We start from the raw sequence: 12,331 nt of genomic DNA, 5'->3' as shown, positions 1-12,331 counted from the left end.
TATATATATATTACTTTTTTGCAAAAAATAATATATTACTTTCCTTTTTAGAATCAAAATGAATGTGAAAATTTATTCGAATCAAATCGTAACAGTGTTCAAAAATTAAATCAAATCGTAACGCCTTGTATACGTGATCGAGCACGATCGAATTGATATTGCTCCAAATATTTCATGTTTATTGCGAAACAACAGTTGCCGTACGTGCAAATTACTGTGCCCGCCCCCAGAAAATAAAAATAATACAGATCGGGGAAAAGCACGGCTTGGCCATGCATCATCAAGGCCGCCGGAAGTTAGCCTTGATGGTCTCCACGGTGTGCTTGTCCGTGAGGAGCGTCTTGGCGACGAGATCGTCGGGGAGCGCCCCGGCGAAGAGGGAGTTGCCGAGGAGCACCAGCCCCGGGTTCTGGCTGCTGAGGGAGGCGTAGAGCGTGGTCGGCGCGGTGCCGTTGTTGTGGAGGAAGTGCACGAGCCCCTGCGGTACGGCGAAGACGTCGCCCTTGCGGAGCACCTTGGCGTAGAGCTTGTTGTCCGGGTAGGAGGAGACGAAGCCGAAGTAGACGGAGCCCTCCAGCACCAGCGCCGTCTCCGCCGCCCTCGGGTGGTAGTGCATCGGGAAGACGCCGCCCGGCGCGACGTCGAGGTGGACGTGGGACTCACCCAGCGTGTTCAGGCCCGGGATCTGCACCTGGTTCGCCGTGAACCCGAAGCGCTTGCTCGTCGTAACGCCCGGCTTGTCGAGGCCGCCGAAGAGGAAGTCCTCCGCCACCACCGCCGCCGGGTCCTTGCACGCCACCCCGTTCTCGTGCACTGCAGTGCAGGTACGCGCACATCACCATGGATGATGATCTCATAGAAACTGAAGAGCTGCCACGAGCACGGCGTTTATTTTCATTACCTTTGGACGTGGGGTCGGCGACGCAGAAGTCCTGGAGAGGGTTAGGGTCGAAAGCCTCGACATGGCCGGAGCCGAGAGTGACGACGGCGAGCGCCAGGAGCAACGTCGCAGCAGCCATGGCGAGCCTTCTCGATCAGCAAAATGTGCAAGGAGCGACGACTGCAGGGTATTGAGTATTGACTGGAGAGGACTCCACTATATAGTACAGGGACATTAATAGGCTTCCATGAATGCGCGGGCAATATTTTGGTAGTATCTTATATCATATACCAATGCAACATTCGCACACTTATGACCTTCAATTTATAGGACGGAAATTATATGAAGAAAGATTTAAATCATTATTTTTTAGAATGTATTTAACTCATTATTTAGCTTTTACTATTGCAAGTCGAATTTAAGGTTCTCAGGGAGGACGTAGTCATCCTCTCAAGATTCTAGTCATGATATTGCTTGAAAGAAGCCCGACTTACCTATATTATTTTTTAGATGAACCTTACCCGTATTATCTTGAAAGAAGCCCGACTTACCTATATTATCAAAGGACCCAGTCGAGCCCTAACTAGAAAAGTGCATGGGTGACCAAATTTAGGACAAAGTAGGCGCGGAAGAATCACATGCAACGAAACATCCCTCACGAGTTCCAAACCTGACCTTCGTTAAGCTGCTTCGACTACGGGAACCACAAGGAAAACCGAACACGAGCGGGAATGTGGGAGTGGGTCCTTCAATAGGCCGCTAAGATGACGTTTCACCAACTTCATGGGCCCATATTAAAAAAACTTGATGGGCCAAACGTGTGCTTACAAGTAAAAACCAAGTGGGGCATGGGCTTGTGTGGTGTGATATCATTTATTTTTTGTTTGCTGTTGAGGGAAGTGGAAGCAGTTCCTTGTAGCACGGTTGTTCTATTCCAAAGGGTACCAAATATCTTGTACAATCCTTTAAAAAATGAAGTATGGCATTATACCCCAGTCAGTGTGTTTATTTTTCGCTTCTACTCTAATGCTTACTTCACTTATGAATTAATCCATGCATTGTGCCATGTAGAGATAGGGATGGACAAGGTGACTCTTTGCATATGAATTTTTCATTTTCGAAATGGGCGGGCAAAGTTTGCCTCAGTTCTGTTAATTAAAGTGAAAGAGTAGCTCATGATAGAAGTAAACCGAGAAAAAAAATCAAGATCATAAAACACAAACAACCATAGTAAAGCAATCGATCGAAGGAAGAAGAAGACTAGTACGATTTTGATTGTAATTTTAATTTTTACTAGTCGTTCCAAATACAGTTATCTTTTTATTGTACTGGTCGTTTTCCTAGATAATTATCAAGTCTACGATGCCCTTTGGGGTGTCTTTCCTAAGAAAAAAGGCCCATTGTTTTTTATCCATCAACGGTGAGTATGTCACCACTGATGGGTGGGTGACCCATCAATGGTGAAAAAGTACATACTGTAGAAAAAGAAAGAAAATGCTCATGTATGTTGATATATATGTTCATATATGTAAAATAAAATACAACGCTAATCTTCTACTTAAAACATGATTCTGTAAAAAAATCTATACTCATGTATTAAATTGTTCATACAGTAAAAAAAGTTGTCAGACTGAAATAAAAAATTCCGAAATGCACAAATTTATGTCCATACAATTTTTAAAAAGTTTACGTGCAAAAAGAGAAGTAAAAGACAAACACATGAAACAAAACCATATAAAAATAAAAAAAATAAGGAAAGATTCAAAAACAAAGGCAAACCAAAAAAGACAAAAAAAACAGAAGAGATAAATAAAAAGAAAAGAAACAGAATAGAAAAAGAAAGAATGAATGTCATAGGAAAAAATAAAATAAAATGGGCTTGGCCAAAGACAGGCGAGGGTGTGCTTTATAGCCATCGTCTAGTGATCATTATAGTTTTGTGAGAATAAATTTCCTCTAGTTCTTTTGGCAGTGCCATGAGATTAGAGAGTTTTCTGTCCTCGCATATTCGATTATTCAGATCTGATGAGTTTGTGTTGTTGTGTCAAACTTTTTTTGTTGGTCTGATTATTTGTGGAGGTGAAATCTTTCATCAACACCATGGAGAAGATATATTGATTCGACAACCTGCACTTCTAGGGGATCATCCCTCGCCCAATTACACTCATCGATCAAGGCTGCCTATCTTTTTGGATGTGCGACTCAAGGCGCTTTCAAAAACCATTATTAGTAATATTCGCGCGTGTGAAGGAGTGACAACATCGTTGCTCCAATCTAATTACAGACTCTTTATCGAAGTCTTTGAAGTATTTCTTCAATTAGAGATTGATGTCATAAAGAAGGTGTTTTCAAAAAAATTCATTGTAATTTTTAGTCATATGAGTTACAGGTGTTTGAAGAAAAAACCTATAGGATAAGAACGTACACTCGCGGGAGCTCCTATTCGTTATAGGAGAGAACCCGGACTTGGAACTCCCCTCCGAGAGGACAACAGCCAAGCACACTAACCAATAGACCACGTACAACTTGTAGGGTAGTATCAGGAAAACATCTATCTGATCATTCTTCTAGTACAACATCAACATATATAATATATCTCGTATAAATTACTTGAGAAAAATATGGAATAAGAAAAATAGAGAAAATCGTGAATTCAATTATGTTCACGGATTTATATAAAATAAGTTAACATATTTAAAAAAATTATGAATTTGCAAAAAAGTTCATCAAATTTGAAAAAATGCTCATCAATTTTGAAAAAAAGTTCAATTTTTTTAAAGTTCATCGATTTTAAGGAAAAGTTCACTGAATTTGGAAAAAAGTTCATCAATTTTAAAAAAATCATCAATTTCGAAAAAAAGTTCACAAATATGAAAAAACGTTCATCCAATTTGAATTTTTTAAATTGAATTTGAAAAACACTTCATCAATGTTGAAAAATAATCATCAAAATTGAAAGAGTTGATGAATTTGGAAAATAAGTTCATCGAATTTGAAAAAAATGTTAATCTATTTGAAGCAAACGTTCACGTATTTCCAAAACAATTCATCTACCCGAAAAAAAAAGAAAAAAAGAAAACGAAAAAGGAAAACAGAAAAAGGAAAAGCAGAAAAATAAAGAAAACCTGAAATTACCGCATCCCACTGTGTGCTGTTGGTTATACCGGCTTTTTTTGGAGACACTGGCGGTTATACCAGCTGGCCTGGACGTGGGAGGTCGCCGGTTCGATTCACCCATGGAACGCTTTTTTGCGTGTTAAGAAACACAAAATTAACAGCATTGGATGGGCCGGCCCAGCGGGAGGGCTCTTTAGGCGTCCGTTTGCAATTCAGGCCATTGGTGCCATAAACGGTTCTCTCGTATAATTCTTGGATGCCGCTACAGCTCTCGGGAAACCCGTTGGTGCAATAATTTGCCTCCTTATGTTTTGGACATTGTTGTCATAAAAAGTGTGAGATCTAATATGTTTGCTAGGTCACACAGAATGATAAAGTCTTTGGAGTCATGTGGAGTTGGGAATAAACTCCAAAGATAATCTACTGTAAGGCACCAAAGATTATCATCGAAGATATGCGTGACAGAAGTGACCCCAAAAATTGTTTACACAAAGCAATTGGTTCGGTGCACGCCTGATAAATTTGGTTGCTACCGAGAAGTTTGAAGACGGAGATAAGACGTAGCATTTTCTTTCATTGTTGTTCTTCTCTTTTCTTGAGCCATAGGACTGTCGTACTATTAAAAGGGGTATAGTGTTCGAAACTTATGTTTCTCTGATGCTAAACTAAAACCTATGACTATGAGAAATGAGAGAAATCTCCTTGTGTTTCGAATAAATACTTGCCAACAAGAGACGCAGTTCTTGCTGCGAGAGATTTGATTCGGACCAATGAATTAGCATTACTTGTTCCTCATGTAATTGTTGGGTAACGTAGTAATTTCAAAAAAAAATTCCTACGCACACGCAAGATCATGGTGATGTATAGCAACGAGAGGGTAGACCCTCGTAGCCGAAAGCGGAAGTGTTATGACAACGCGGTTGATGTAGTCGTACGCCTTCACGATCGACCGATCCTAGTACCGAATGTACGACACCTCCGCGATCTACACACGTTCAGCTCGGTGACGTCCCACGAACTCATGATCCAGTAGAGCTTCGAGGGAGAGCTTCGTCAGCACGATGGTGTGATGACGGTGATGATGAAGCTACCGGCGCAGGGCTTTGCCTAAGCACTACGACGATATGGCCAAGGTGGATTTGTTGGGAAACATAGTAATTTCAAAATTTTCCTACGCACACACAGGATCATGGTGATGCATAGCAACGAGAGGAAAGAGCGTGTCCACGTATCCTCGTAGACCGAAAGCGGAAGTGTTAGCGCAACGCGGTTGATGTAGCCGTACATCTTCACGATCCGACCGATCAAGTACCAAACGTACGTCACCTCCGAGTTCAGCACACGTTCAGCTCGATGACGTCCCGCGAACTCCGATCCAGCAGAGCTTCACGGGAGAGTTCCGTCAGCACGACAGCGTGGTGACGGTGATGATGTTGCTACCGACGCAGGGCTTCGCCTAAGCACCGCTACGATATGACCGAGGTGGAATATGGTGGAGGGGGGCACCACACACGGCTGGAATAGATCAACTGATCAACTTGTGTGTCTAGAGGTGCCCTCCTGCCCCCGTATATAAAGGAGCAAGGGCGGAGAGGCGGCCGGCCAGAGGAGGGTGCTCCAGGTAGGAGTCCTACTCCCAACGGGAGTAGGACTCCCTCCTTTCCTAGTTGGAGTAGGAGAAGGGGGAAGGAGGAGGTGGAGAGAAGGAAGGAGAGGGGGGCCGCCGCCCCCTTCCCTTGTTCAATTCGGACGGGGGCAAGAGGGGCCGCGCGCCACCTCCTGGCTTCCCTCTCTCTTCTCCACTAAGGCCCAATAGGCCCATTACTTCCCCGGGGGGTTCCGGTAACCCCGGGTACTCCGGTAAAATCCCGATTTCACCCGGAACACTTCCGATATCCAAATATAGGCTTCCAATATATCAATCTTTATGTCTCGACCATTTCGAGACTCCTCGTCATGTCCATGATCATATCTGGGACTCCGAACTACCTTTGGTACATCAAAACACAAAACTCATAATACCGATCGTCATCTAACTTTAAGCGTGCGGACCCTACGGGTTCGAGAACTATGTAGACATGACCGAGACACGTCTCCGGTCTATAACCAATAGCGGAACCTGGATGCTCATATTGGCTCCCACATATTCTACGAAGATCTTTATCGGTCAAATCGCATAACAACATACATTGTTCCCTTTGTCATCGGTATGTTACTTGCCCGAGATTCGATCGTCGGTATCTCAATACCTAGTTCAATATCGTTACCGGCAAGTCTCTTTACTCGTTCTGTAATACATCATCTCGCAACTAACTCATTAGTCACATTGCTTGCAAGGCTTATAGTGATGTGCATTACCGAGAGGGCCCAGAGATACGTCTCCGACAATCGGAGTGACAAATCCTAATCTCGAAATACGCCAACCCAACAAGTACCTTTGGAGACACCTGTAGAGCACCTTTATGATCACCCAGTTACGTTGTGACGTTTGGTAGCACACAAAGTGTTCCTCCGGTAAACGGGAGTTGCATAATCTCATAGTCATAGGAACATGTATAAGTCATGAAGAAAGCAATAGCATAATACTAAACGATCAAGTGCTAAGCTAACGAAATGGGTCAAGTCAATCACATCATTCTCCTAATGATGTGATCCTGTTAATCAAATGACAACTCATGTCTATGGCTAGGAAACATAACCATCTTTGATCAACGAGCTAGTCAAGTAGAGGCATACTAGTGACACTCTGTTTGCCTATGTATTCACACAAGTATTATGTTCCCGATTAATACAATTCTAGCATGAATAATAAACATTTATCATGATATAAGGAAATAAATAATAACTTTATTATTGCCTCTAGGTCATATTTCCTTGAGTCTCCCACTTGCACTAGAGTCAATAATCTAGATTATACAGTAATGATTCTAACACCCATGGAGCCTTGGTGCTGATCATGTTTCGGTCGTGGAAGAGGCTTAGTCAACGGGTCTGCAACATTCAGATCCGTATGTATCCTGCAAATTTCTATGTCTCCCACCTGGACTTGATCCTGGATGGAATTGAAGCGTCTCTTGATGTGCTTGGTTCTCTTGTGAAATCTGGATTCCTTTGCCAAGGCAACTGCACCAGTATTGTCACAAAAGATTTTCATTGGACCCGATGCACTAGGTATGACACCTAGATCAGATATGAACTCCTTCATCCAGACTCCTTCATTTGCTGCTTCTGAAGCAGCTATGTACTCCACTTCACACGTAGATCCCGCCACAACGCTTTGTTTAGAACTGCATCAACTGATAGCTCCACCGTTCAATGTAAACACGTATCCGGTTTGCGATTTAGAATCGTCCGGGTCAGTGTCAAAGCTTGCATCGACATAACCATTTACGACTAGCTCTTTGTCCCCTCCATAAATGAGAAACATATCCTTAGTCCTTTTCAGGTATTTCAGGATGTTCTTGACCGCTGTCTAGTGATCCACTCCTGGATTACTTTGGTACCTCCCTGCTAAACTTATAGCAAGGCACACATCAGGTCCGGTACACAGCATTGCATACATGATAGAGCCTATGGCTGAAGCATAGGGAACATCTTTCATCTTCTCTCTATCTTCTGCAGTGGTCGGGCATTGAGTCTTACTCAACTTCACACCTTGTAACACAGGCAAGAACTCTTTCTTTGGTTGATCCATTTTGAGCTTCTTCAAAACTTTGTCATGGTATGTGCTTTGTGAAAGTCCAATTAAGCGTCTTGATCTATCTCTATAGATCTTGATGCCCAATATGTAAGCAGCTTCACCGAGGTCTTTCATTGAAAAACTCTTATTCAAGTATCCCTTTATGCTATCCAGAAATTCTATATCATTTCCAATCAGCAATATTTCATCCACATATAATATCAGAAATGCTACAGAGCTCCCACTCACTTTCTTGTAAATACAGGCTTCTCCAAAAGTCTGTTTAAAACCATATGATTTGATCACACTATCAAAACGTTTATTCCAACTCCGAGAGGCTTGCACCAGTCCATAAATGGATCGCTGGAGCTTGCACAGTTTGTTAGCTCCCTTTGGATCGACAAAACCTTCCGATTGCATCATATACAACTCTTCTTCCAGAAATCCATTCAGGAGTGCAGTTTAGACATCCATTTGCCAAATTTCATAATCATAAAATGCGGCAATTGCTAACATGATTCAGACAGACTTAAGCATCGCTACAGGTGAGAAAGTCTCATCGTAGTCAATCCCTTGAACTTGTTGAAAACCTTTTGCAATAAGTCGAGCTTTATAGACAGTAACATTACCTTCAGCGTCAGTCTTCTTCTTGAAGATCCATTTATTCTCAATGGCTTGCCGATCATCGGGCAAGTCAACCAAAGTCCACACTTTGTTCTCATACATGGATCCCATCTCAGATTTCATGGCCTCAAGCCATTTTGCGGAATCTGGGCTCACCATCGCTTCTTCATAGTTCGTAGGTTCGTCATGGTCTAGTAACATAACCTCCAGAACAGGATTACCGTACTACTCTGGTGTGGATCTTACTCTGGTTGACCTACGAGGTTCAGTAGTAACTTGATCTGAAGTTTCATGATCAATATCATCAGCTTCCTCACTAATTGGTGTAGGTGTCACATGAACCGGTTTCTGTGATGAACTATTTTCCAATAAGGGAGCAGGTACAGTTACCTCATCAAGTTCTACTTTCGTTCCACTCACTTCTTTCGAGAGAAACTCCTTCTCTAGAAAGGATCCAAATTTAGCAACAAAAGTCTTGCCTTCAGATCTGTGATAGAAGGTGTACCCAACAATTTCCTTTGGGTATCCTACGAAGACACATTTCTCCGATTTGGGTTCGAGCTTATTAGGTTGAAGCTTTTTCACATAAGCATCGTAGCCCCAAACTTTAAGAAACAACAACTTTGGTTTCTTGCCAAACCACAGTTCATAAGGCGTCGTCTCAACGGATTTTGATGGTGCCCTATTTAACATGAATGCAGTCGTCTCTAAAGCATGACCCCAAATTGATAGCGGTAAATCAGTAAGAGACATCATAGATCGCACCATATCTAGTAAAGTATGATTACGACGTTCGAACACACCATTACGTTGTGGTGTTCCAGGTGGCGTGAGTTGCGAAACTATTCCGCATTGTTTCAAATGAAGACCAAACTCGTAACTCAAATATTCTCCTCCACGATTAGATTGTAGAAACTTTATTTTCTTGTTACGATGATTTTCAACTTCACTCTGAAATTCTTTGAACTTTTAAAATGTTTCAGACTTATGTTTCATTAAGTAGACATACCCATATCTGCTTAAATCATCTGTGAAGGTGAGAAAATAACGATACCCGCCGCGAGCCTCAACATTCATCGGACCACATACATCTGTATGTATGATTTCCAACAAATCTGTTGCTCGCTCCATAGTTCCGGAGAACGGCGTTTTAGTCATCTTGCCCATGAGGCACGGTTCGCAAGTACCAAGTGATTCATAATCAAGTGGTTCCAAAAGGTCATCAGTATGGAGTTTCTTCATGCGCTTTACAACAATATGACCTAAACGGTAGTGCCACAAATAAGATGCACTATCATTATCAACTCTGTATCTTTTGGCTTCAATATTATGAATATGTGTATCACTACTATCGAGAATCAACAAAACTAGACCACTCTTCAAGGGTGCATGACCATAAAAGATATTACTCATATAAATAAAACAACCATTATTCTCTAATTTAAATGAATAACAGTCTCGCATCAAACAAGATCCAGATATAATGTTCATGCTCAATGCTGGCACCAAATAACAATTATTTAGGTCTAAAACTAATCCCGAAGGTAGATGTAGAGGTACTGTGCTGACCGCGATCACATCGACTTTGGAACTATTTCCCACGCGCATCGTCACCTCGTCCTTAGCCAATCTTCGCTTAATCCGTAGTCCCTGTTTTGAGTTGCAAATATTAGCAACAAAACCAATATCAAATATCCAGGTGCTACTGCGAGCATTAGTAAATTACACATCAATAACATGTATATCACATATACCTTTGTTCACCTTGCCATCCTTCTTATCCGCCAAATACTTGGGGCAGTTCCGCTTGCAGTGACCAGTCTGTTTGCACAGTCTCAGGCTTAGGTCCAGACTTGGGTTTCTTCTCCTGAGCAGCAACTTGCTTGCTATTCTTCTTGAAGTTCCCCTTCTTCTTCCCTTTGCCCTTTTTGTTGAAACTGGTGGTCTTGTTGACCATCAACACTTGATGCTCCTTCTTGATTTCTACCTCAGCAGCCATTAGCATTGCGAAGAGCTCGGGAATCGTCTTGTCCATCCCTTGCATGTTATAGTTCATCACGAAGCTCTTGTAGCTTGGTGGCAGTGATTGAAGAATTCTATCAATGACGCTATCATCCGGAAGATTAACTCCCAGTTGAATCAAGTGATTGTTATACCCAGACATTCTGAGTATATGCTCACTGACAGAACTATTCTCCTCCATCTTGCAGCTGTAGAACTTATTGGAGACTTCATATCTCTCAATCCGGGCATTTGCTTGAAATATTAACTTCAACTCCTGGAGCATTTCATATGCTCCATGACGTTCAAAACATCGTTGAAGTCCCGGTTCTAAGCCGTAAAGCATGGCACACTGAACTATCGAGTAGTCATCAGCTTTGCTCTTCCAGACATTCATAACATCTGGTGTTGCTCCTGCAGCAGGTCTGACACCTAGCGGTGCTTCCAGAACGTAATTCTTCTATGCAGCAATGAGGATAATCCTCAAGTTACGGACCCAGTCCGTGTAATTGCTACCATCATCTTTCAACTTTGCTTTCTCAAGGAACGCATTAAAATTCAACGGAACAACAACACGGGCCATCTATCTACAATCAACATAGACAAGCAAAATACTATCAGGTTCTAAGTTCATGATAAATTTAAGTTCAATTAATCATATTACTTAAGAACTCCCACTTAGATAGACATCCCTCTAATCATCTAAGTGATCACGTGATCCAAATCAACTAAACCATGTCCGATCATCACGTGAGATGGAGTAGTTTCAATGGTGAACATCACTATGTTGATCATATCTACTATATGATTCACGCTCGACCTTTCGGTCTCAGTGTTCCGAGGCCATATCTGGATATGCTAGGCTCGTCAAGTTTAACCTGAGTATTCCGCGTGTGCAACTGTTTTCCACCCGTTGTATTTGAACGTAGAGCCTATCACACCCGATCATCACGTGGTGTCTCGGCACGAAGAACTTTTGCAACAGTGCATACTCAGGGAGAACACTTATACCTTGAAATTTAGTGAGAGATCATCTTATAATGCTACCGTCAATCAAAGCAAGATAAGATGCATAAAAGATAAACATCACATGCAATCAATATAAGTGATATGATATGGCCATCATCATCTTGTGCTTGTGATCTCCATCTCCGAAGCACCGTCATGATCACCATCATCACCGGCGCGACACCTTGATCTCCATCGTAGCATCATTGGTGTCTCGCCAACTATTGCTTCTACAACTATCGCTACCGCTTAGTGATAAAGTAAAGCATTATAGGGCGATTGCATTGCATACAATAAAGCGACAACCATATGGCTCCTACAAGTTACCGATAACTCGGTTACAAAACATGATTATCTCATACAATAAAATATAGCATCATGTCTTCACCATATCACATCACAACATGCCCTGCAAAAACAAGTTAGACGTCCTCTACTTTGTTGTTGCAAGTTTTACGTGGCTTCTACGGGCCGAGAAAGAACCGTTCTTACCTACGCATCAAAACCACAATGATAGTTTGTCAAGTTAGTGATGTTTTAACCTTCTCAAGGACCGGGCATAGCCACACTCGGTTCAACTAAAGTTGGAGAAACTGACACCCGCCAGCCACCTCTTTGCAAAGCACGTCGGTAGAACCAGTCTCGCGTAAGCGTACGCATGATGTTAGTCTGGGCCGCTTCATCAAACAATACCGCCGAACCAAAGTATGACATGCTGGTAAGCAGTATGACTTGTATCGCCCACAACTCACTTGTGTTCTACTCGTGCATATAACATCTACGCATAAAACCAGGCTCGGATGCCACTTTTGGGGAACGTAGTAATTTCAAATTTTTCCTACGCACACACAGGATCATGGTGATGCATAGCAATGAGAGGGAAGAGTGTGTCCACGTACCCTCGTAGACCGAAAGCGGAAGCGTTAGCACAACACGGTTGATGTAGTCGTACGTCTTCACAATCCGACTGATCAAGTACCGAACGTACGGCACCTCCGAGTTCAGCACACATTCAGCTCGAT

At 42.4% G+C, this 12,331-nt stretch overlaps 1 protein-coding gene across 1 annotated transcript; it reads right to left on the bottom strand.

Moving 5' to 3' along the window:
* Positions 1-280: 280 nt before the first annotated feature.
* Positions 281-1,028, bottom strand: LOC123148998 (germin-like protein 5-1). The gene is made up of 2 exons (XM_044568530.1): positions 902-1,028; positions 281-813 (listed from the first exon to the last, which is right to left on the bottom strand). The coding sequence occupies exons 1-2, from the start codon at positions 1,017-1,019 to the stop codon at positions 281-283; spliced, it is 651 nt and encodes a 216-aa protein (XP_044424465.1). The 5' UTR covers positions 1,020-1,028.
* Between the last annotated feature and the right edge of the window lie 11,303 nt (positions 1,029-12,331).

This window comes from Triticum aestivum, chromosome 7A, assembly GCF_018294505.1.
Source record: "Triticum aestivum cultivar Chinese Spring chromosome 7A, IWGSC CS RefSeq v2.1, whole genome shotgun sequence".
NCBI classification, from domain to species: domain Eukaryota; kingdom Viridiplantae; phylum Streptophyta; class Magnoliopsida; order Poales; family Poaceae; genus Triticum; species Triticum aestivum.
The sequence above is the reverse complement of the archived record's forward strand: the minus strand, read 5'-3'. Positions and strand labels throughout refer to the sequence as shown.

What these genes read in the sequence shown, in the direction of transcription:
- LOC123148998 (XM_044568530.1), bottom strand. Translation starts at nt 1,019, where the DNA reads ATGGCTGCTGCGACGTTGCTCCTGGCGCTCGCCGTCGTCACTCTCGGC. An exon ending in CGCCGACCCCACGTCCAAAG is followed by an intron (nt 814 to 901) that starts GTAATGAAAATA and finishes CCTGCACTGCAG; the next exon opens with TGCACGAGAACGGGGTGGCG.